The 20,436-nt window shown below is 50.9% G+C and overlaps 2 protein-coding genes and 1 long non-coding RNA gene across 8 annotated transcripts in view; 2 read left to right on the top strand and 1 right to left on the bottom strand.

Annotated features, from left to right (window-relative positions):
- The first annotated feature begins 1,371 nt into the window (after positions 1-1,371).
- Positions 1,372-4,577, top strand: LOC123465258. Its single transcript, XR_006640436.1, has 3 exons — positions 1,372-1,842; positions 2,211-2,342; positions 4,439-4,577. It is a non-coding gene; the product is annotated as an uncharacterized LOC123465258 (long non-coding RNA).
- Positions 4,578-5,695: 1,118 nt separating this feature from the next.
- On the bottom strand, positions 5,696-12,333 carry CHCHD4 (coiled-coil-helix-coiled-coil-helix domain containing 4). Its single transcript, XM_006078875.4, has 3 exons — positions 12,144-12,333; positions 7,444-7,542; positions 5,696-6,749 (listed from the first exon to the last, which is right to left on the bottom strand). Exons 1-3 carry the CDS (start codon positions 12,163-12,165, stop codon positions 6,457-6,459), a joined length of 414 nt encoding a protein of 137 aa, XP_006078937.3. The 5' UTR covers positions 12,166-12,333; the 3' UTR covers positions 5,696-6,456.
- A 103-nt stretch (positions 12,334-12,436) lies between these two features.
- The window catches only part of TMEM43 (transmembrane protein 43), a 20,572-nt gene continuing 12,572 nt past the window's right edge, over positions 12,437-20,436 (top strand). For 4 of the 6 annotated variants that reach the window (XM_045163936.1, XM_006078876.4, XR_006640434.1 and 1 more), the window contains exon 1: positions 12,440-12,690. In XM_045163936.1, the coding sequence (XP_045019871.1) occupies positions 12,679-12,690 (12 nt within the window). In that variant the 5' untranslated portion in view covers positions 12,440-12,678. Of the gene's footprint in view, positions 12,691-20,436 lie in introns of all 6 variants that reach the window. The other 2 variants (XM_045163935.1, XM_045163937.1) reach the window with 1 other exon arrangement.

Here is a 20,436-nt window from a genome sequence, read left to right as displayed (position 1 = left end):
ATGCATGAAAGTGAAAAGTGAAAGTGAAGTCACTCAGTCGTGTCCAACTCTTCGCGACCCCATGGACCGCAGCCTACCAGGCTCCTCCATCCATGGGATTTTCCAGGCAAGAGTACTGGAGTGGGGTGCCATTGCCTTCTCTGATATAAGGGTTACTTGAACACAAACATTGTGATACCGTGGATCTGATAATGGAGACTGCTAGGTAGCCAGCATGGATGTGCTGGACAAAGGAATGATTCACGTTCTGGGCAGAAGGGAACAGGATGGTGCAAAATTTCATCATGCTATTCAGAACTGTGCACAATTTAAAACTTATGAATGAGTTTTTTATTTCTGGAATTTTTTAATGTAATATTTTTGGACTGAGATTGACAGTGGTAACTAAAAGCAAAAAGTGAAACTTCAGATAAGGGGCAGTCACTATAATGGTGTCATCATAATGGAGACTCCTCCCTTCTTGGTTCCAACTATCTGACCATATAAATTGGCAGAGCGACTTTATAGGGAAATTCAGAAAATCAAATAAAATGGGAATGTGTCCATTCTACAACTGAGTAGTTCTGTCTCTGGAGAGGCATCTGTGCAGAGAGAGGCTGTACAAAGGTGTCCCCACCAGCATGACCTTCAACAGGTCAGAAATAAGTTAGAAACCATCTAAAGCCATCGAGAGAATAAATGCATAAAAGTTTAAGAGATATATTAAAATTTTAATAAGATATACTTACCTTATGTTGTAAGAATGCCATCAAAAGTCAGAGTGTTAGTCACTCAGTCATATTAGACTCTTTACGGCCCCATGGACTGTAGCCCACCAGGCTACTCTGTCCATGGGATTTCCCAGGCCAGAATCCTGGAGCGGGTTGCCATATCCTTCCCAAGGGGATCTTCCCGACCCTGGAATTAAACCCAGGTCTCCTGCACTGCAGGCAGATTCTTTACCAACTGAGCCACCAGAGAAGACCCGAAGAATGCCATATGTTACTCAAAATGACCTAGCGGTACACATACTTTAGAAATAATGTGAATGACGAAAGTTGGCTATAAGACATTGATTGTGTCTAGTGTGCTAGTGTCAAATTTTTTTAAATTTAGTATTGGTGACAGATGTGTTAAAAATACATTGGAAGGTGTACAGCCATGTCACAGCTGCTCTATTCACAGAAGCCAAAAGGCGGGAACAACCCAAATGTCCATGCGACAACATGGATGAACCTGGAGGACATCATGCCAAGTGAGATAAGCCAGTCACAGAAAGACAAACATTATGTTTGACCCCACTCATGTGAGGTCCCTAGAGGAGTCAAAGTCATAGTCACAGACAGTGGGAGGGGCAGGGAGAGGAGCTGGTGTTGAATGGGGACAGGGTTTCAGTTGGGAAAATGAAACAGTCCCGGAGATGAATAGTGATGTTGGCCACACAATGTGAATGGATTTAATGCCACAGAGTTGAAAAAGGTTAAAATGACAAACTTTATGTTATGTTTATTTTTCCACAGCTTTTTAGGGACTTTCCTGGTGGTCCAGTGGTTAAGAGCTGCTTGCCGATCGATCCCTGGTCTGGGAAGATCCCGCATACCATGGAGCAACTAAGCCCGTATGCCACAACTACTGAGCTGGCTCTCCAGAGCCCCGGCCCTGCAGACCACTGAGCCCCCGCGCTGACCTGCCGGAGCCTGTGCGCCTCGAGCCTGTGCTCCGCAACGAGAGAAGCCCCCACGACGGGAAGCCCCTGCGCCGCAGCAAAGAGCAGCCCCTGCTTGCCGCAGCTAGAGAAAGCCCGTGTGCAGCGATGAAGACCCAGCACAGCCAAAAAAAAAATTCCAAAAATATCATAAAAAGGTAGATTGGAAAGAGAGCCTAAATTATGTTATATCTGAAGACGCAGAGGACAGAAATGGGGACTAAGGGGATGTCAACCCGATCAGTATTTTTTTAAACAACTTTCCCATCAGCCTTGATTTGAAGCTTGGAGTGTTAATTATAGCTGAGCTCAGGCAGCCACCGTGTGGGACAGAGCAATGTGGCCCTGAACCTCCACCAGCGTGGTTAAACAGTTGCTTAGCCTATGCCTTTCTAACTTTTTCCATGGAAAGTTTCAGACGTGTAGGAAAGTAGAATGATTCAGGTACCAGCTCATGGGGGCCCCGGCTCTGTTTTCTTCCTGCCCTGTTTCGATGAACTGAGTGTCCTCTTTCTCTCCTGTTCAGGTGAACAAAGGAGGAAGTCTGTCTGCTTAGCCCCCTGTCAGCTGTCTTCCAGAAGCTCTTCAGACCCAGCGGATCCTGAAAGTTATTGGTGAAACCATCCAGGCATGCATGACTTTTCTTTGGTTCTTCCAGGTGAGTGAGGAACCTTTTATTTTACATGAGGTCTATAGTTTCTAATCATGTGAGACAATACGGGTTACTAAAATATTACTAAGTTAAAATGTGTGCAGTCACATAACTTCCTGAGGACTTAAAATCCAGTGTCCTGCTAAAAAGCCTGGCTAGGGTACTTGCCTACGTCATAAAATAAAACCGACACAAACCACTGGGCAACTGGCACCTCCAAGTCAGCTGTCTTGAGCTGCCGTTCTCCAGAAACCAGTTGTTGTAAAGCTGGTTTGCTGTTGCTGAGTTCTCTTAGCTTTTGCTTTTCTGTATAAACTTTTGATTTCTCTCAAATCTGAACAGGAGCTTTGTTGGGTAGAGTATTCTTGGTTGTAGGTTTTTCCCTTTCATCACTTTAAATATATTATGCCACTCCCTTCTATTGGGTTTCCCTGGTGGCTCAGCGGGAAAGAGGAGAAGGCAATGGCACCCCACTCCAGTACTCTTGCCTGGAAAATCCCATGGACAGAGGAGCCTGGTGGGCTGCAGTCCATGGGGTCACGAAGAGTCGGACACAACTGAGCGACTTCACTTTCACTTTTCACTTTCATGCATTGGAGAAGGAAATGGCAACCCACTCCAGTGTTCTTGCCTGGAGAATCCCAGGGACAGGGGAGCCTGGTGGGCTGCTGTCTATGGGGTTGCACAGAGTCAGACACGACTGAAGCGGCTTAGCAGCAGCAGCAAAAAAGAATCTGCCTGCCGATGCAGGAGATGGGGTTTTGATCCCTGGGCCAGGAAGATCCCCTGGAGAAGGAAATGGCAACCCACTCCAGTATTCTTGCCTGGAGAATCCCATGAACAGAGGAGCCTGGCGGCTACAGTCCATGGGGGTCACACAAAATTGGACACAACTGAGCAAGTAAACAACAACACTCCCTTCTATCCTGAGTTTCTGCTGAACAACCAGTTGTTAACCTTATAGGTATTCTCTTGTATGTTCTTTTTCCTTTGTTGCTTTTAATATTTTTCTCTTTGTCGTTAATTTTTATTAATAGCAATTGATTACTGTGTGTCTTGGAGTGTTCCTCCTTAGGTTTATCCTGCCTGGGATTATCTGTACTTCCTGGACTTGGGTGACTATTTCCTTTCCCAGTTAGGGAAGTTTCTAGCTATTATCTGTTTTGAGTATTTTCTCAGGTTCTTTCTCTCTCTCTTCTTCTTCTGGGACCCCTATAATGTGAACACTGGTACATTTAATGTTGTCCCAGAGGGCTCTTAAACTGTCATTTCATTTTTTTATTCTGTTCTGTAGCAGTGATTTCCACTATTGTCTTCCAGCTCACTTATCCATTCTGCTGCCTCATTAATTCTATTGATTCCTGCTCCTGTATTTTTCATTGCAGTTATTGTTCAATTCTGTTTGTTCTTTAAATCTTCTAGCTCATTGTTAAACATTTCATGTATCTTCTTAGTCTGTGCTTCCATTCTTTTTGTGAGATCTTACATCATCTTTACTATCATTACTCTGAATTCTCTTTCAGGTAGATTGCCTATCTGCCCTTTATTTAGTCGTTCTTCTGGGGTTTTATCTTGTTCTATCGTCTGACACATATTCCTCTGCCGTCTTATTTGCGGTCTCCATTCTGCAGCCTGCAAGATAGTAGTTCCCCTTGCTTGTGTCTGCCCTCTGGTGGGTGAGGCTAGTCAGAGAGGCTTGTGCAGTCTTCCTGGTGGGAGGGACTGGTGCTTGCCCACTGGTGGGTAGAGCTGGGTCTTAACCCCCTGGTGGACAGGGTCATGTCAACGATCGGTTAGAGGCGGCTGAGGGCTCAGGAAGACTTTAAGCATCTATCTGCTGCCGGCTGCGGCTGCGATCCCACTCTGTTGGTTGTTTGGCTTGAGGCCACCCAGCACTTGAGCCTAAGGTCTGATGGGTGGGGTTAGGTCTCAGCGCCAAAATCTCCAGGGCAGCTCACACCAGTGAGTACTCCCCAATACCTGTGTCACTAATGTCCTTGTCCCTGCAGTGAGCCACACCACCTCCCACCTCCCAGAAGACCCTCCGGGACCAGCAGGTAGGTCTGGCCCAGGCTCCTATGAAGTCAGTTTTTTTTCCCCAGGTCCCAGTGTGCACCAGATTTGTGGGTGCCCTCCAAGAGTGGCATTTGTTACCTCCAGTCCTATGGAGTTCCTGTGATCAAGCCCTGCTGATGCTGCTAAGTCACTTCAGACGTGTTCGACTCTGTGTAACCCCATAGACGGCAGCCCACCAGGCTCCCCCGTCCCTGGGATTCTCCAGGCAAGAACACTGGAGTGGGGTGCCATTTCCTTCTCCAATGCATGAAAGTGAAAAGTGAAAGTGAAGTTGCTCAGTCGTGTCTGACTCTTCGCGACCCCATGGACTGCAGCCTACCAGGCTCCTCCGTCCATGGGATTTAGGGCCCTCAAAGCCAAATGTTCTTGGGGCTCCTCCTCCCTCTGCCAGACCCCCAGGCTCTCAGAACTCTGACTCCTGTGGGAGAACCTCTGCGATATGTTCTTTGCGTCTGTAGGTCACCTACTCAGTGGGTGTGCTGCTTGATTATGTTGTGCACGCACCCCTCCCTCGCATCTCGTAGTGGCTCCGTTTTCTCTGGACATAGACCATCCTTTTTCGTCGAAGGTTGTTCAGTGGTTGTTTGTGATCTTGGTGTTTTCATGAGAGAAGGTGAGGTCAGGTCCATCTACTTGGCCATTTTGTCCTAGCCCCCGGGGTCTGCCTTTCTCCTTACTTTTCTGCTTTTAAGTGAATGCTGACCCCTGGCTGGACTGTATCTTCATGCAGCTGGGGACAAGATGGGTCACCCTCCCATGTCCCTAGGACATGGACCGTAGAGGTTCCCTGAATGCATGGAATGCATGGGATCCAAGACATGGTCACAGATCATGTGACGTCTTGGTTAAAATGTTTCCGGTATGTCTGTTAAACGTGCAAGGCTCTTCCTGCAGTTCAAAGAAGTCCCAGGGCTTCTCCAGGTGTCAAGGCTTCCAAACCTGGCCATTCCAGCTTCCATGCCCTCGCCCTGAGCTGGACCTGCAGGCTCACTCTCTGGTGTCAGAGGCAGCCTCCTGTGCTGTGTCTCCATGTCCCTTGGGCACTGTGGGCTGTGACTCAGTTCTGACAAATACAACAGAAACGTTGACAGCAATGCCCATGTGACAGCATCTGCTCGCAGACAAAGTCACCTGAGCTTTGTTTGAATGTAGCACAGAAAACTTGACTCAAACTGATCTACCGGTATCTCCAGAGAATTTCAATTGAGTTTTTCACAATTCCTACTTCCTTGTATCAGAAATATTTTTAATTAGTAAAAACAGAGGACACACTCACAATCAGGTAAAAACCATGTTTTCCTTTTAATTGACACTGTGTCCTCTCTTGCCTCCCACTCTGGTAATGATTAGGTCCCCACCTCTCAGGAGCACTGCATCTGGACAGGCTGAGACAGAACCAGTGTGAACACGGTCCCAGAGCAGAGCTTTGGGAATAATAAGAACATCAAAAATCAGCCTTTCTTTTCACTTACAAAGGGATTCACTCAGAGGGTCCAAAGCTCTGCTTTCTAACTGCAGAAAACCTGGAGCTCAAGGCAAACTGGAAACCAGAAGGAACCGGAAATGAAGCATAGCGCCTCCTCAAATACTTGAGGTCTGATCATCTCACCTCTGCTTACAAGGAATGGCCCCACCCCAGCATTTGTAAGGGAAAACGTTTTGTTTCTATTTCACTTTCCAACTGGGTATAAAATCTACTAAAAGGAACACAGAGTCAAAACAAATCAGCTCACTCACAAGAGTCCCTCCCAGATAGAGATTTTTGGTTGCTGAGATGATTCAGCACGTTATTTCCAAGTGGCAAAATTCAGGACAATCTGCGAACTCAAAAGTGGCAGCTACATTCACCGACAGGTTCATGTGAGACACACATACACACAACCCCATTTTTCAGTGTAAATACAGCAAGGGGCCAAGACCCCCGATCAGCACAATAACTTATTTTGTACATTACAGTGCACAGAACAACGGAGGGAAAAGACACTTTCTTGGAGAGGTTCGTCTGGGCTCTGAAGGCGGCTGGAGCCCAGGGCCCCAGCCGTCATTAGCTCGACGCCGCCGCCTCTTTGGTTGCGCTGGCCTCGGAGGCAGCTTCCTGTAAGGGGTCTGCTGGCTGCTCTTCCTCCTCCTCCTCCTCCTGGGGGTACAGGTCTGGGTACTTCTGCATGCACTCCTGCATGGCCCGGAACTGGTCCACACAGTCCGACCCCTTGACATCCTCCTTGCTGTAGTGGAAGCAGGAAAAGGCCGCCTTGAACTGTTCCCCGCACGGGCCACTGGCCATCCCCCCAAGGCACGGGCAGTTCCAGTTGATGTCTCCGTTTGGCAGGATCAGTCCTGGGACGGGAAGATGGGCAAGGAAGTGAGACAGGTTTCATAAAAAGCAAACCCAAGCCTGGGCCTCACAGGAATAATGGTAAGACAAACTGCTGCCTGGCTGGCACTGGCTGGTGGCCCTGCTTCCCCCTTGGGATGGGGTTTAATAAACTCCCGGCAGAAACCCACCGAGCGTTCTCGGCTCAGCTGAAGAGAAGTCACCATGGGCGACTTTCTCCAGGTGCAGCTCCGCTGGATGTGCTAAGCCACCCACTAGGGCTGTGGTCAGGGCTGTGGCCGCGCCTGTGCTCTGGACTACACAGGGGAAACCGTTTAATCCAAAGGCTTGAAGGAGGAGTCCTGGTCTCCCCCTTCCACATGGACGGTCAGGACTCCCCACGCCCTCCCTTCAAGCCCCTCCTGCTTCTTGGCTGCTCTCAGCACGGCGTGAGGACTGGAAAAAGTGAGGCTGGACGGTGTCCAAGGGGCGCTGGGTGTGTCAGAGCACTGAGGCTCCTCCCTTTTGTCAAAGTGGAAAACTGTTCCAAACTCAGAAGCAACTCCTAGGTTTGGCCTGATGGCCAGGTCAGCGCACAGCCCCTCCCACCTGAGGGAGACGCACTCGTGTCCTGGGAGCAGTGCTGGCCGAGGTGAACACCCAGCTGTGGCCAGGAACATCGGGCTACCACCTGCCGACCCCAGCCCCCACACTCACCATGCTCCTCGTATGGATCATTGGGGTCGTCGGCCACCAGCTCTGCGTTGCTTGGAGTCTCATGGTCTTCTTTGGTCACAAATATGATTCGATCCTTCCCTAGAGTTTGGAGAACAGAGGGAGCCATGTTTCACCAGGAGCTGTGGCTCAGCCTGAACCCAAAGCAGCCACGGAAGCCTTGTGTGAAGCCTGTCCCATCTGAAACCTTGATGCGCTCCCCTGGGGACCCGCTGCCGACCTGGGGGACAGTCCAGCGGCACCAGCGCACCGTCAGCCTGTGGCTGGAGTGGGAAGGAGGGAGACAGCACGTCTCGGCGCCACTGTGCATCCTCGGGTGGAGACGAAGACGCCCCAACCCCTCAAGTGCAGCTGCCCTCAGCCCCAAGTCTGCTGACATCTAAGAGGCGGTCTTGCCCTGCTCAGAACTGCCATGGCTCCACAGCTTTGTTCATTCCCGTGGCCTGGGAGCACCTCGTCCAGGCCCCGAGGGACCTGCCAGCAGGCGCCCTCAGATGACACTCTGCCCACCGGGCTCCTCCGGCAGAGGCTTGGGAAGAGCGCCAGGGTGACCGTATGGAGCTGAGAGAGGCGTGCAGGAGAGGGCAGCGCAGGGACGGAGGGACGGTGCGGGGCGGTACACCGTCTCAGGGGCGGCTGACAGCGATGACGGCTGACACTCTGCACACACAGGCCCATGGCCCGCTCCAGCTCCCCACACTTGACCTCAGAGAAGGCGGCTTGTCCCACACGGCCTGGGGCCAGGCAGCCAGGGCACGCTGAAGAACCTAAAGACCTCGGTCATTCCGGCCAGAGTTCAGAACACTCGAAAGAAGTCCACAGAAGTGCTGTGCTAAGCAGAAGACATGAGCTGACACGACTGCTCAGCTCCGCTCTGACAGTTTTGTTTACCAAGATCTCAGCCAGGCCCAGCCCAGTGCGGAGGCTGGTGTTAGGCCCAGAGCCAAGGGGTCCAAGCCTGGGCAGTGACTTATCTTGTATCTCCAGCCCCGGTGCTCGATGGCCATGCTGGCTGAACAGACCAGTTGACAGTCAGGGCTCAACATCATCTGCAGGAAGAGCGCAAGCGCGGCCCTGCACGGGAGAGGTAGGGCCAGCTTGGGAGGCTCTGGCTCCTGGTGCCATCGGCATCCCAGAGGCTCAAGACTGGGGTTCAAATCGGGGCTCAAGCACACAACAGCTGTGTGCGCTTGGGCACCTCCCAGCTCAGCCCACTTCCCTCCCTGGTTCGGGCAAGGGTCAAGAGACATGGGGAAAACAAGGAGGTGAACTAAGTTTCTACTTGCACCTGGAATTCCGCTCAAAACACAGTAACTTTTTCAGCGGCATCAAATGACAAACATCTCTGTGAAGAGAGAACGGGGCTGGAGATGCCGGTAAGGATTGGAAGTGGGAAAACGGGTAGAGCTGTGCTCTTGCCTGAAAGACTGAAGAAAGGTGCCCACAGAGTCCCCAGAAGGGGCAGTCCCCAGCCAGAGCCTGGCCGGACTGGGAGTCAGGGCGCCGGGGGCTCTGAAAGCAAGAGCTCAGGGCTGGCTGAGGACAGAGGAAGCACGGAGCGGAGAGACACGCCAACACCCCGGATCCGCAGCTGTACTCGGTGCAGTCACGCTGACTGCCGTCCTTCTCTCCACCTCCCTCATCGGCCCGGCGGGCTCTGCCTTCAAGTCCATCCAGAAAGACCCGCATCCCTCACCTGTATGACGCCACCCCCACCCCCGCTCCCTCCATTCAGCGTCTCCTTGTTTCTACCCGAAGACGCTGAGCACACACCTACCTCGGGGACCTGCCAGGCCGTTCTGTTGTCCAGGAGCGTATTCAGATACCTCACAGCCCCCTCTCCCTGACTTCAGACCTCCTGCTCAGATGGCATCTTTCTTCATCTCTCCCCATTGCCCTTAACCCACCTTCTCTCACCCACAATTACATATGTTTACCATCCATCTCCCCGACTGAAATGTCAGCTCTCAGGGGCAAGGATGTATCTGTTCCATTCACTGCAGTACCTCAGAGCCTAGTACAGTGCCCGAGACATAGTGAGTAATCAGTATTTGTTGGAAAAGTGAATGGGGAAATGAACTCTGAATTCAGACATGAAGATCCCAGGCCCAGCTGAGTATGGAAGACAGATGGCTCTCACCATGAAGTAGGTTATAGGGAACAAAATCAAACCTTGTTTGGGTGGTCTCGTTTCCCCTAGAACACATCATCTCTTGCAACATCCAACCTGCCCCCTCCACTGCCTCCACCAGGCCACAGGGCAGACTACCCACCTGTGCCAGCTGCCTCTGCCATGTGATTAGGGCTGGCACATCACAGGTGCCCAGTAACTGTTTGCTGACAGAACAGGAAAGAGCAGCACCAGCATTAGAAAAGGGGGTACAAAGACAGGAGCAGTGTGGCCCTGGGCCAGGGAGCCGGCCTGAGTCCATGCTGCCTAACACCCTGAATGACTAGCTGCGGCCTCTGACCCCAAGGCAGGGGGCGGACCCCTGAAGTCAAGCGCATGGGCAAGCGATCCCTTGTGCACCGGTTCACTGGGTAATGCTGCGGGGGACATGGCCCATCTAACGCTCTCGGCCTGCTGCAATGCAAAAAAGCCGAAAGAGGACAAAAATACACCAGGTATTTCAGAGAGCTTAGGATGTGGAAGACACAAAGGCCAAGGAAGACCTCACTGAGGTGGCATCTGCATTGAATCTTTAAGGATGAGGAAGCAGCCGTGAGAAGAGCTGGGGGAGGGATGCACCAGGCAAAGGGAATAGCCAGAGGCCAGCCTGGCTGCACAGTGACTGGTGCGTAGAGACCAGCAGGAGCCATGTCAGGCCTCAGTCACATAGGCCTTAATCAGGAAGGAGCTGGGATCAGTTCTCTAAGTCCCATGGGAAGCATAAAGAATCCATGGGTAGCAAAACAAGAAGTTTGGGACTGAGGGGACAGTGGCATGGATAGATAAAAACTAGGCAAGGCCTAAAGTGAGTGCTTTTAATTCTTATCCCCAAAGAAAGACATCTTTGATCCAGGAAAAGATATGGGTCTGAACACTTACCTCTGCTTCCCAGATAATATGTGACTCCTAGAAACCCACAAAAATGAGGATTATAGCCTCATTATACTCAAAAGACTAAAAAAAATCTGCTACATAAAGGAGTACATTAGACTCAGGACGATGAAATAAAAAACTAGAGACCTACTCTCTAACAAACTGGTGAGGGCAGAGGACTTCTGCTCATGGCAGAGTTCAGTATCAGTCAATGGAAACTACTTCTCAGAGACATCACTGAGCATTATGGCTTTGCAACCCAGGAAAGGAGGGTTCCAGAGGCAGAATGGGGTACTGGGAAATTGTTGTGTGGTCGCTCGGTCATGTCCAACTCTTTGCAACCTCATGGACTGTTGCTTCTGTCCATGGCATTTTCCAGGCAAGAACGCTGGAGTGGGTTGCCATTTATTAGAATTCCATGGACTGTATATTCCCTGGGGTCACAAAGAGTCAGATAGGACTGACCCACTTTCACTTTCCTCCTCCAGGGGATCTTCCCCACCCAGGGATCGAACTCCAGTCTCCTGCATTGGCATCTGAACCACCAGGGAAGGCCACTGGCAAAAAGGCTTAGCATTTTAAATTGAGTTGTGAGCTGAAGCTTGACACACTTCTCCTGATTGAAACATGACCTTGGGCAGGTCACCTCCATCTCTGGGCTCAAGATTTCCTGAAATAACTGAGGGAGCTGGAGTATTCACTAGAGAATTTCCAGGAAGTTCCACTTCTCTCTGGAACTTCATAGTCTCAGATATCCTCCCTCCCCCTCACCTGACATGGAGAAGGTACTTCATGAATATCTGCGGAATGAATGAAGACTAACTTCTCATTTTACAAGACTGGACAACTGGGCCTGGAGGGTTTGGGTGTCAGCTCAGGGACAGTTCGTGGTTGCGCGGGGAGGCCCTCGGACCGCGGCCTGGAGACTTCCTAGGTGAGAGACCGCAAGCGGGGACCAACTTTTGTTTTTTTCTGCGGGATGTCTTCCCAGCGGAGGGCTCCCTGGAGTCCACTGGGCACCAGACGGGGAAGCTCTGGAATCAGACCGCGGGGCTCCAACCCCAGCTCCGCGAGTAGCCGGCCGCATGGCTCAAGCAAGTCACCTCTGGGGTCTTGGTTTACTCTTGGGTTAAGAGCAGGGCCTGACTTAGGAAAGTCGCTGCGAGACGGGCCACTCAAGGCTCCTGGCGCAGGGCCTGACCCGTGCCCGCCGGCGGCACTCCCACCGCCAGCGTCGCGCCCACCGAGGGGCGACCTTCCGGGACACTTAGAGGCGGTGCAAACGGGAACACGTGGTGTGTGGCGAGCGGCGTAGCAACGTAATTAGTAATCAGCACATTTCCCGTTACCAGCCTCAGGCAGCGCACTCGCGCCGCCCTAACCCCCGGGCCTAGTTTACGAGTCTCCCCACGTGCTGTTCCCTCCGAGGTCCAGGTTCGAGTCTCTCGGCGACCCGGGACAGCCTTGCTCCTCCGCGGGCTGCGGTTTTCTCATCCGAAAAGTGGGGCTGGCGACCCCGCCGCCAACCCGCACCCTCCTCCCGAGAACTTGTGCCCCGCGCCCTCAGTGGGGGCGCTGCACGGACCGCGTGTCCCCCGCAGGGCCTCGGAGGCCGTCTCCACGCAGCCCGCCCTCCTACCTTCCTGCCGGCAGTAGGCCATGATGCAGCCCGGCGCTCCGACCTCGCGGCGATCGCGGCGGCGGCCTCACGCCGTGACCTCTCCGCGGCGGGGAGGGCGGCTCGGAGGCCCGCACGGGCCCGCCCCCCAGGCCTGCCCGCCGCGCGCCTGCCTCGGCGCTTCCAGTTCGGCGCTCTCAGCCGGTAACTACATTTCCCGGCAGGCTGCGCGCCTCGCGGCCACGCCCCAGGCAGTAGGAACTACATTTCCCTGAATAGCTTGCACTGCGCGGGCTCGTCAGTGAGGTGTCAGTGGGTTGCAACTTTCGGAAAGCACCCGAAAGGACTACGTTTCCCAGGAGGCAGTGCGGCACGGCGAGCGGGAGCCAAAAAAGCCTGGGCTCCCTGGGCGGTAGCTCTGTGGCGTGTCCCGGGCTCTGGGCTTGCGCCGCTGTCTGCCGCTCTTCGGCGGGCGAGAGGTCGCGGACTCGGTGCTGCTGGCGTAAACCCTACTCCGCGTTGAGCCGAGCGAGGCGGGCGGCGACCGGGCCCCACCATGGCCGCGAACGTGAGTGTCTCTTGGTCCGCCGGCCACACCCAGGCCTCCCGGTCCTCCAGCCCCCTCTTCCAGCGGGCGTGTCGCGGCCCCCTGCCTGTGGTCCCCTCCGTCCAGCCCGCCCGCCTCCCTCTCACACCCGTGTCCGCGCCTTCCGGCAGCTGTGCCGTCTGTCTTGCTCAGCGCGGGCCGACTCCTTGGGTCCCGCGGTGTTGGGGACCGGGCCTCTGGTCCGTGGCTCCGGCTCGGGGTCGTCTGGTGCGGGGCCCCTCCCCGCAGCCCTTCCCTTCGTTCCCGGTTCCCTCCTGGACCTTCGGGGTTGTCACATGTGCGGACTTGGAGGTGAGAGGTGGCCAGTCCACGGGGGCGGTGGGGAAGCCGATCCGCCTGGGTGGAGCTGTCCAGCGACGTGCTGTACGGGGTGGGCGGTGAGCTCCGTGCCCAGAGGGATATGTAAGACCGGGGCTGTTATGATACAGGAGCGCAGGCCAGGTGGGGAGCGGAGACTTCAGGGCGGCGGGCAGAGGGGGGCATTTCCCTACGGCCGGGCGCTGGTCCTCCTAGCAGGGGTTTAGTTGCAGAGCCCCTCGCTGAAGGTGGTGCCCCTGGAAAGGCTGCTGGCCTCCTGCCAGCAGCCAGCCTTTCTCAGGAACCTTTCTATTTAAGCTAAACATTCATTCAACAAACCGAGGGGCACCTCCCACCAGGGTGTTGGGCGAAGGAGCTGGTGACTCAGGCTCTGCTCCTCTGTGAAAGTGGAGCCAGCTCGGAGCCCTGCCAGCCCGGGCACTCCCTCCCTCTTGCTTTGGTTGAGTGTCCTAGCCACTCTCCGCTGCTCTGTTACACCCTTCCAGGCTCCTCCTCTGTCCCTAAGCATCCTCTCTGCTTCCCACACCCCCTGAGAAGCCAGGGCTTTCGTCACCCACGGCCCCAGTACACCTTGCCTGGTTTAGAGTTGTTTGGGAGGCTGAGAAGCCTTAAGTGGTGCACCTAGAGGTGGTCCCCTAGATGCAGGGTCTGCCGGGGGAGGCCTGGGATGTGTCAAGAGACAGGTGTGCCCCCAGACCACCGCCATGATACCTTACAGATGGGGACTTCCCAGCAGGGGGACGCGCTTGCCCAGGGCCCCACAGCCAGCTGGGCGGGTCATGGGAAGGTGTGGCAGGCTTTGGAGTCAGGCCCACTTGGGGAAAGATCCAGATTCTTTCTCAGTAGCTATGTGACCTTAATTTCTTGGGATTTTTGTTTCCTCATGGGCTTAGTTACTGTGAAGTTTAAGGAAGACTCTGCTTTTAGCACAGTGCCTGGTGTACCGTAGTCCTTAATTACATTAAAAAACAGTTTATCTTCAGTCCTGATGGGCAGAGAATCTTGGATACGTAGGGTCCTGATCTTTGCCAAAGAGTGTAGATGAGTTTGGGTATCCTCTGCCACCAAACTTGCGTTGATTCACCCTGTAATGGGGTGCACATTTACAGGGACTGGGAGGCCCGGTGCCAGAGAAAGATCAGAAGATGGTGGGCTGGAGCAGGAAGGACACAGGATTCTTAATCACTGTAACCTCCATCGAGTAATGGAGTTATTGTTGACATCTGTGCTTTATAAATGAGTAAACAGGATCAGAGGGGTAGAGCAGCTGACTCTGGGTTACACAGGAAGTGATTTTCAGGACCTGAAAATCCTGGTAGGTCAGCCCCTATCCCACCACACACTGCTCATTGCTTCTAAGCCTGAAGTAGGGGAGCGGGCAGGGAGGAAATCTCCCCAGTCCTTGTTTACTGGGAATTTGGTCTAGAATGTGGGCTGGGTGTGTCATGCCAGCCTGAGGATCACCTTCTTTCTTCTCTTCAAGGCCATCTTTGAGCAGCTTATCTTGATGTTGGCTGTTAGGGGTGGCTGGGGGGAGGCCCAGGAGGAAGCCAGGCCTTCCAGGGCCCAAGCTGGGGACTGGCTTCTTTTCCTGTGCTGCGTGCCTACCTCGGGCTCCCAGTGTTCAGCTCCTGTTGTGGCGCCAGGCGTGAGGAAGGCAGTCCGGAGTAGAGTGGCAGAGAGCAGCCCCCAGTTGCCCAGACAGGAGTCCTGAGTCCGCCTCTTAGAGGCTGTGTGGTGTGGACTGGTGCTCTAACGGCTGACCCCTGTTTTCCCTCCTGTGACGTGCGGTCGTGATGGTGCCCACCTCCTCGGGCTTGAGCAGGACTGGCGTCTGATAGACTGGAGTGCTTGCCGTTGCCATCATCATAATGGCTGGTGGTCACCTATCTGCCTGCAGCAAACTGCTCCACTGACGTTTCCAAATGGCCTGGAAGGTCAAGGCCATCGGTGATGCCTGTATTAGAGGAAGCTGGGTATAGAAACAGGGGTCGAGTCGAGGTGCCTTTTCAAAATGAGAGACTTGAATCCATGAATTAATGTTCAGTTTGGCTGAGCAGAGGTAAGTTAACAACGGATAAAGCACTTGCTGCCTGTCGTGGTTGCAAAGAATCATTTATTTGATGTCCTTTTCAATAGACAAAATTTCTGTTATAATCCGTGATCTGTAGGGTTTTCTGGAAGCTGTAAAAAAAACTTGTTACCAACTTTGTTTTTTTAAGTGTCTCAATAAGACCCTGACAATAATGTAATGTGTCCCTTGAGCCACCACAGGAGAAAGTTTCCAAGAATACTGTTTTCCCCATGACCCATTTTCTCGGGTGCACAGAGTTAAAGGAGATACATGCTGGGGTAACGGCAGCTGTGCCCCAGGCGTGAGCCTTGTGTGCTGTTTGTTTTTTAAATTAGGTCTAAACCGGATTTGGGTGGTGGGTCAAAATTCCCCTTTTTGGGGCCGTGTCTGTCAGTGTCTTGAGCCAGTGGGAGGAACGCGTCCGCTGGGTTAGGAGCGTTCCCTGAGAGCCGCGGGCGTTCTGGAGGGTGGACAGCATGGGGATTTAAACCCCGCCTCAGCGCGCTGATGCCTTTAGCTTCCATGGCGTTGACCTTAGAACGCCCAGTGTTTTCAGCATTGAACGTTTTGGCAGTTGTAGAACAATAACTCTTCCTTTTTTTTTTTTTTTATTAGGTTGTCCTGAAGAGGTTAAACACCTCACTGTTTGCATAGCATTCCAGAGTGGGGTGTCAGTCCAGAGGCACAGCGACTGTCGGTGTGAACATGTGTCACCGGGTCGTTTGTTAGAGTTAAGGCAGCTCATTCAGCTTGTGCTTTGTTTCCCGTAAATAAAAGCTTTTAATGATGCCCACTGTGGGCGTTACAGCATATCCATCTTGGTAACGTCCCTGCTCCTCCCTTAAGTAGGACCATCTGTAAATTAAATTAGATCAGCATTATCGATACGGGCTTCCTGGGAACAAGAAGATGATCTAACCGGTTCACAAAATGCAGTCGTGGCTGTTTTCTAACTGTGGCGCAGGCAGCAGAGCTGCAGGTCAGGGTTATTCCGTGGAACCCAGGTGGCACCAGGCAGCGGCCCTCACGGGAAGCTGGGCAGCTCACAGAGTGGCGCTGCGGGTGGCGAGAGTGCGAAAGAAGCTCAGCTCAGTGCGGCCACGAACCGAGAGGGGAGCGCATTCCTCCGGGCCTTCCAGGAGAGCTGTGGCCGAAATGGCCCTTGCACAGGAGGGAGTCCCTTGGCTGCCGAGTCTAGTTTGAGAGCCTAAAGCAAGTCATGAAACAGTTTTGTAAAAGCGTCAGTTATGTATAGACATAACTGTATAAATGACAGAGGACTTAAAATCTTGGTTAAAGACCTGAGTACACTACAGTTGTCAAGGAAACTGGCTATGTATGTAGCATACAACATTTTAAGAGAGTAGCCAGAATCAGGACTGACACGTACCAGGAGATTTCAAATTTTAGGAACTTCCTACAAGTTCTAGAATGTTTATATTAATATATTTATCCACACAATATGACCTAAGAATTTATCATTACTCAGTGTTTCCCATGTAATGTAACATACCAAATGAGCCCAATTAGCTTAATATTTCTCTTTGAGATGTTTAGGGGTTTTCTGAAGCATCCCAGAGTTAGCTGGCGGTCAAAAGAGCTTCATTAAGAATTTGATTGGAGGAAGTTTGTGAAAGATATGAAAAGGTTTTAAATGTTTGACTAAGTAGGATCATAAGTCACTGTGAAACAATATTTATTTGCTTCAACCAAAGGGATAATAAAAAGATTTCAAAAGTAAATGACAGAGAGCTACATCAGATAAGTTAGCAGTAAAGAAACTTTCTATAATCTTGACCAAAACCAGGTCAGTGCTTCAAGAATGCTTTGTCCTCTTCACAGATAAAAAAGTTGGTTTTCACCATTTTACCTTTATTATTAAAATTCATTTATTTAATTAAATTTAATCTGATCTTAGTAAGTCCTAGCCATGTACAAAAACTTTTTTCAGGGTTCTGTTTTTAAAATATATGTTACTTTATAGTTCAGTCTTTGAGTAAAGCGCAGAGTATATTTATTAATAGTCTAAAACACATTTAGTCTCTGTGTGTGGATGTGTGTGTTGCTCAGTCGTGTCTGACTCTGCTATCCCATCGGCTGTAGCCCGCCAGTCTCCTCTGTCCATGGGATTTTCCAGGCAAGAACACTGGAGTGGGTTGCCATAAAAGTAAGTAATTAGAGACTTATTTAGCAGTTAATCTTTCAGTATTTTCTTATTAAGAAAACAATCTAGACATTCAGTGAATTCCATCATTTGGGCACCCCACTCCAGTACTCTTGCCTGGAAAATCCCATGGACGGAGGAGCTTGGTAGGCTACAGTCCATGGGGTCGCGAAGAGTCAGACATGACTGAGCGACTTCACTTTCACTTTTCACTTTCATGCATTGAAGAAGGAAATGGCAACCCATTCCAGTGTTCTTGCCTGGAGAATCCCAGGGACGGCGGAGCCTGGTGGGCTGCCGTCTATGGGGTCGCACGGAGTCAGACACGACTGACGCGACTTAGCAGCAGTAGCAGCAGCAGAACTCTAAAATTTCAAATCCCCCCAAATTGGGAGAAACTGTTTTTACGTGTGAAAGTGAAAGTTACTTGGTTGTGTCTGACTCTTTGTGACCCCATGGACTATACATTCCATGGAATTCTCCAGGCCAGAATACTGGAGTGAGTAGCCCTTCCCTTCTCCAGGGGATCTTCCCAACTCAGGAATCAAACCAGGGTCTCCTGTATTGCAGGTGGATTCTTTACCAACTGAGCTACCAGGGAAGCCCTGTTTTTGGGTACATATACCCTAAAACAAAATTATTCTTCAAAGAATTCACCCCCAAATTTATTCATTATTTATGAAAATATTACCATACCAAGTTAATTTTCTTGTTGACACATTTTATCATCACAATAACATGAGCATATTAACTTTCAGGAAACCTGGGTACAGCTAAAATATTACACTTAATGATGACTGTAAAGCCATGTCTGTATTAATTAGACCATCAATTTTAACTTGTTTTCTTCCATTAAAGATTAATCCTGGATTATGTGATCCTTTGACAGTTTGGGCTAGTTTAAGTGAAATATTTGATTTGTAAACATTTACTTTTAAATCAATTAAGTAGAACTCTTTTACATTAACGTTGATAGTAACCTCTGAAGTTAGAGATGGATCATACTTGTGTATACAGACATACATATATCCAGATACACACAGAAATAGCTATTCTGCTTGAGTTTTACAAAGATCTGTTTTCACACATACATACACACCCCCTTTTTTTCTTTTGAGTCTACTAATTAAGCCAAGTAGACTCTAAAACTGGAAAGAAGAAAAAAAGGTCAGTCTTCATCCCAGTTCCCAAGAAGAAAAGTACTAGAGAATGTTCAAACTATTGGATGATTGCGCTCACTTCCCATGCTAGTAAGCTTATGCTCAAAATCCTTTAAGCCAGGCTTCAGCAGTACTTGAATTGAGAACTTCCAGATGTACCAGCTTAGAAAAGGCAGAAGAACCAGAGATCAAATTGCCAACATTCATTGGATCATAGAGAAAGCAAGGGAATTCCAGAAAAACATCGACTTCTGTTTCATTGACTACATTAAAGCCTTTGACTGTGTGGATCATAACAAACTGTGACAAACTCTGGAAAAAAATGAGAATAACAGGCCATCTTACTCGTCTGTTGAGAAACTTATATGGAGCTCAAGAAGCAACAGTTAGAACCTTATATGGAACAACTGACTGCTTCAAAATTGAGAAAGGAGTATGACAAGGCTGTTTACTGGTACCATGCCTATTTAACTTAGGCACAGAGTACACCACACGAAATGCCGTGTGGTGTACTGGATAAGGGCTGGATGAGTTACAAGCCGGAATCAAGATTGCCAGGAGAAGTATCAACAACCTCAGATACACAGATGATACCACTCTAATGGCAGAAAGCAAAGAGGAACTAAAGAGCCTTTTGATGAGGGTGAAAGAGGAGAGTGAAAAAGCTGGCTTAATACTTTAGCCACCTAATGCGAAGAACTGACTCATTGTAAAAGACCCTGATGCTGGAAAAGATTGAAGGCGGGAGGAGAAGGGGACGACAGAGGATGAGATGGCTGGATGGCATCACCGACTCAATGGACATGAGTTTGAGTAAACTCCGGGAGTTGGTGATGGGCAGGGAGGCCTGGCGTGCTGCGGTTCATGGGGTCGCAAAGAGTCGGACACGACTGAGCAACTGAACTGACTGAAAGCTCAGTATTAAAGAAAGTAAGATCATGGCATCTGTCGCATCACTTCATGGCAAATGGAGGGTAGGAAAGGTGGAAGCCGTGACAGACTCCTCTTCTTGGGCTCTACAATCACCGTGGATGGTGGCTGCAGCATGAAACTAGAAGACAGCTTCTTCTTGGAGGGAAAGCTGTGACAAACCTAGACAGTGTTTTAAAAAGCAGAGACATCACTTTGCTGACAAAGGTCCATCTAGTCAAAGCTGTGGTCTTTCTAGTAGTTATGTACAGATATGAGAGTTGGACCATAAAGAAGGCAGAGTGCCAAAGAATTGATGCCTTTGAAATGTGGTGCTGAAGAAAACTCTTGAGAGTCCCTTGGACTGCAAGGAGATCAAACCAGTCAATCCGAAAGGAAATCAACCCTGAATACTCATTGGAAGGACTGATGTTGAAACGGAAACTCCAGTACTTTGGCCACCTGATGTGAAGAACTGACTCACTGGAAAAGACCCTGATGCTGGGAAAGATTGAAGGCGGGAGGAGAAGGGGGTGATAGAGAATGAGATGTCTAGATGGCATCACCGACTCAATGGAGATGAACTTGGGCAAACTCCAGGAGACGCTGAAAGACAGAGAGGCCTGGCATGCTAAGCCAAGACTGTAGACTCAAGGCAGTGTGGGCTGTGTTCACATTTCAGGAACATGATAAGGGTTATAACTTCAGGCTTTCTCCTAGGAATGCTTCTGTTCCCTCAAGGTCTGAATTTGGAACAGATGTTTTACCAAGCCAGCTTTCTCTACGGTGTTGGAACGTCTTAAGGCGCTCCCTCCTGGCCGTTCAAGAGTCAAGTGTTTGCAGGCATTGGTTTTGTCATGAAGCCAGCCAGGAGGCCTTTCAGCCTTTGAGGGATGGTTTCCCGTTATTACTTTGGCAGCCCAGTTCAGATAGGATCTCGACAACTTTCTGAGGGCCCTGTGATGGAACGTGTCTGGCTCCCTACGGGGTTCCCCTGGGGTGGGCTTGGCTCTCCTGTGTCTCGGCTTCTCCCTCCAACAGTTGAACGTGCTGCAGGCACTGGGAGTGCCGGGGGCCAGCCG

This window comes from Bubalus bubalis, chromosome 21 (assembly GCF_019923935.1).
Source record: "Bubalus bubalis isolate 160015118507 breed Murrah chromosome 21, NDDB_SH_1, whole genome shotgun sequence".
NCBI classification, from domain to species: Eukaryota; Metazoa; Chordata; class Mammalia; order Artiodactyla; family Bovidae; genus Bubalus; species Bubalus bubalis.
Note: the sequence above shows the minus strand (reverse complement) of the source record. Positions and strands in the feature narration are given on the sequence as shown.

What these genes read in the sequence shown, in the direction of transcription:
- CHCHD4 (XM_006078875.4), bottom strand. Translation starts at nt 12,165, where the DNA reads ATGGCCTACTGCCGGCAGGAAG. An exon ending in GGCCTACTGCCGGCAGGAAG is followed by an intron (nt 7,543 to 12,143) that starts GTAGGAGGGCGG and finishes TCCAAACTCTAG; the next exon opens with GGAAGGATCGAATCATATTT. An exon ending in TGATCCATACGAGGAGCATG is followed by an intron (nt 6,750 to 7,443) that starts GTGAGTGTGGGG and finishes TTCCCGTCCCAG; the next exon opens with GACTGATCCTGCCAAACGGA.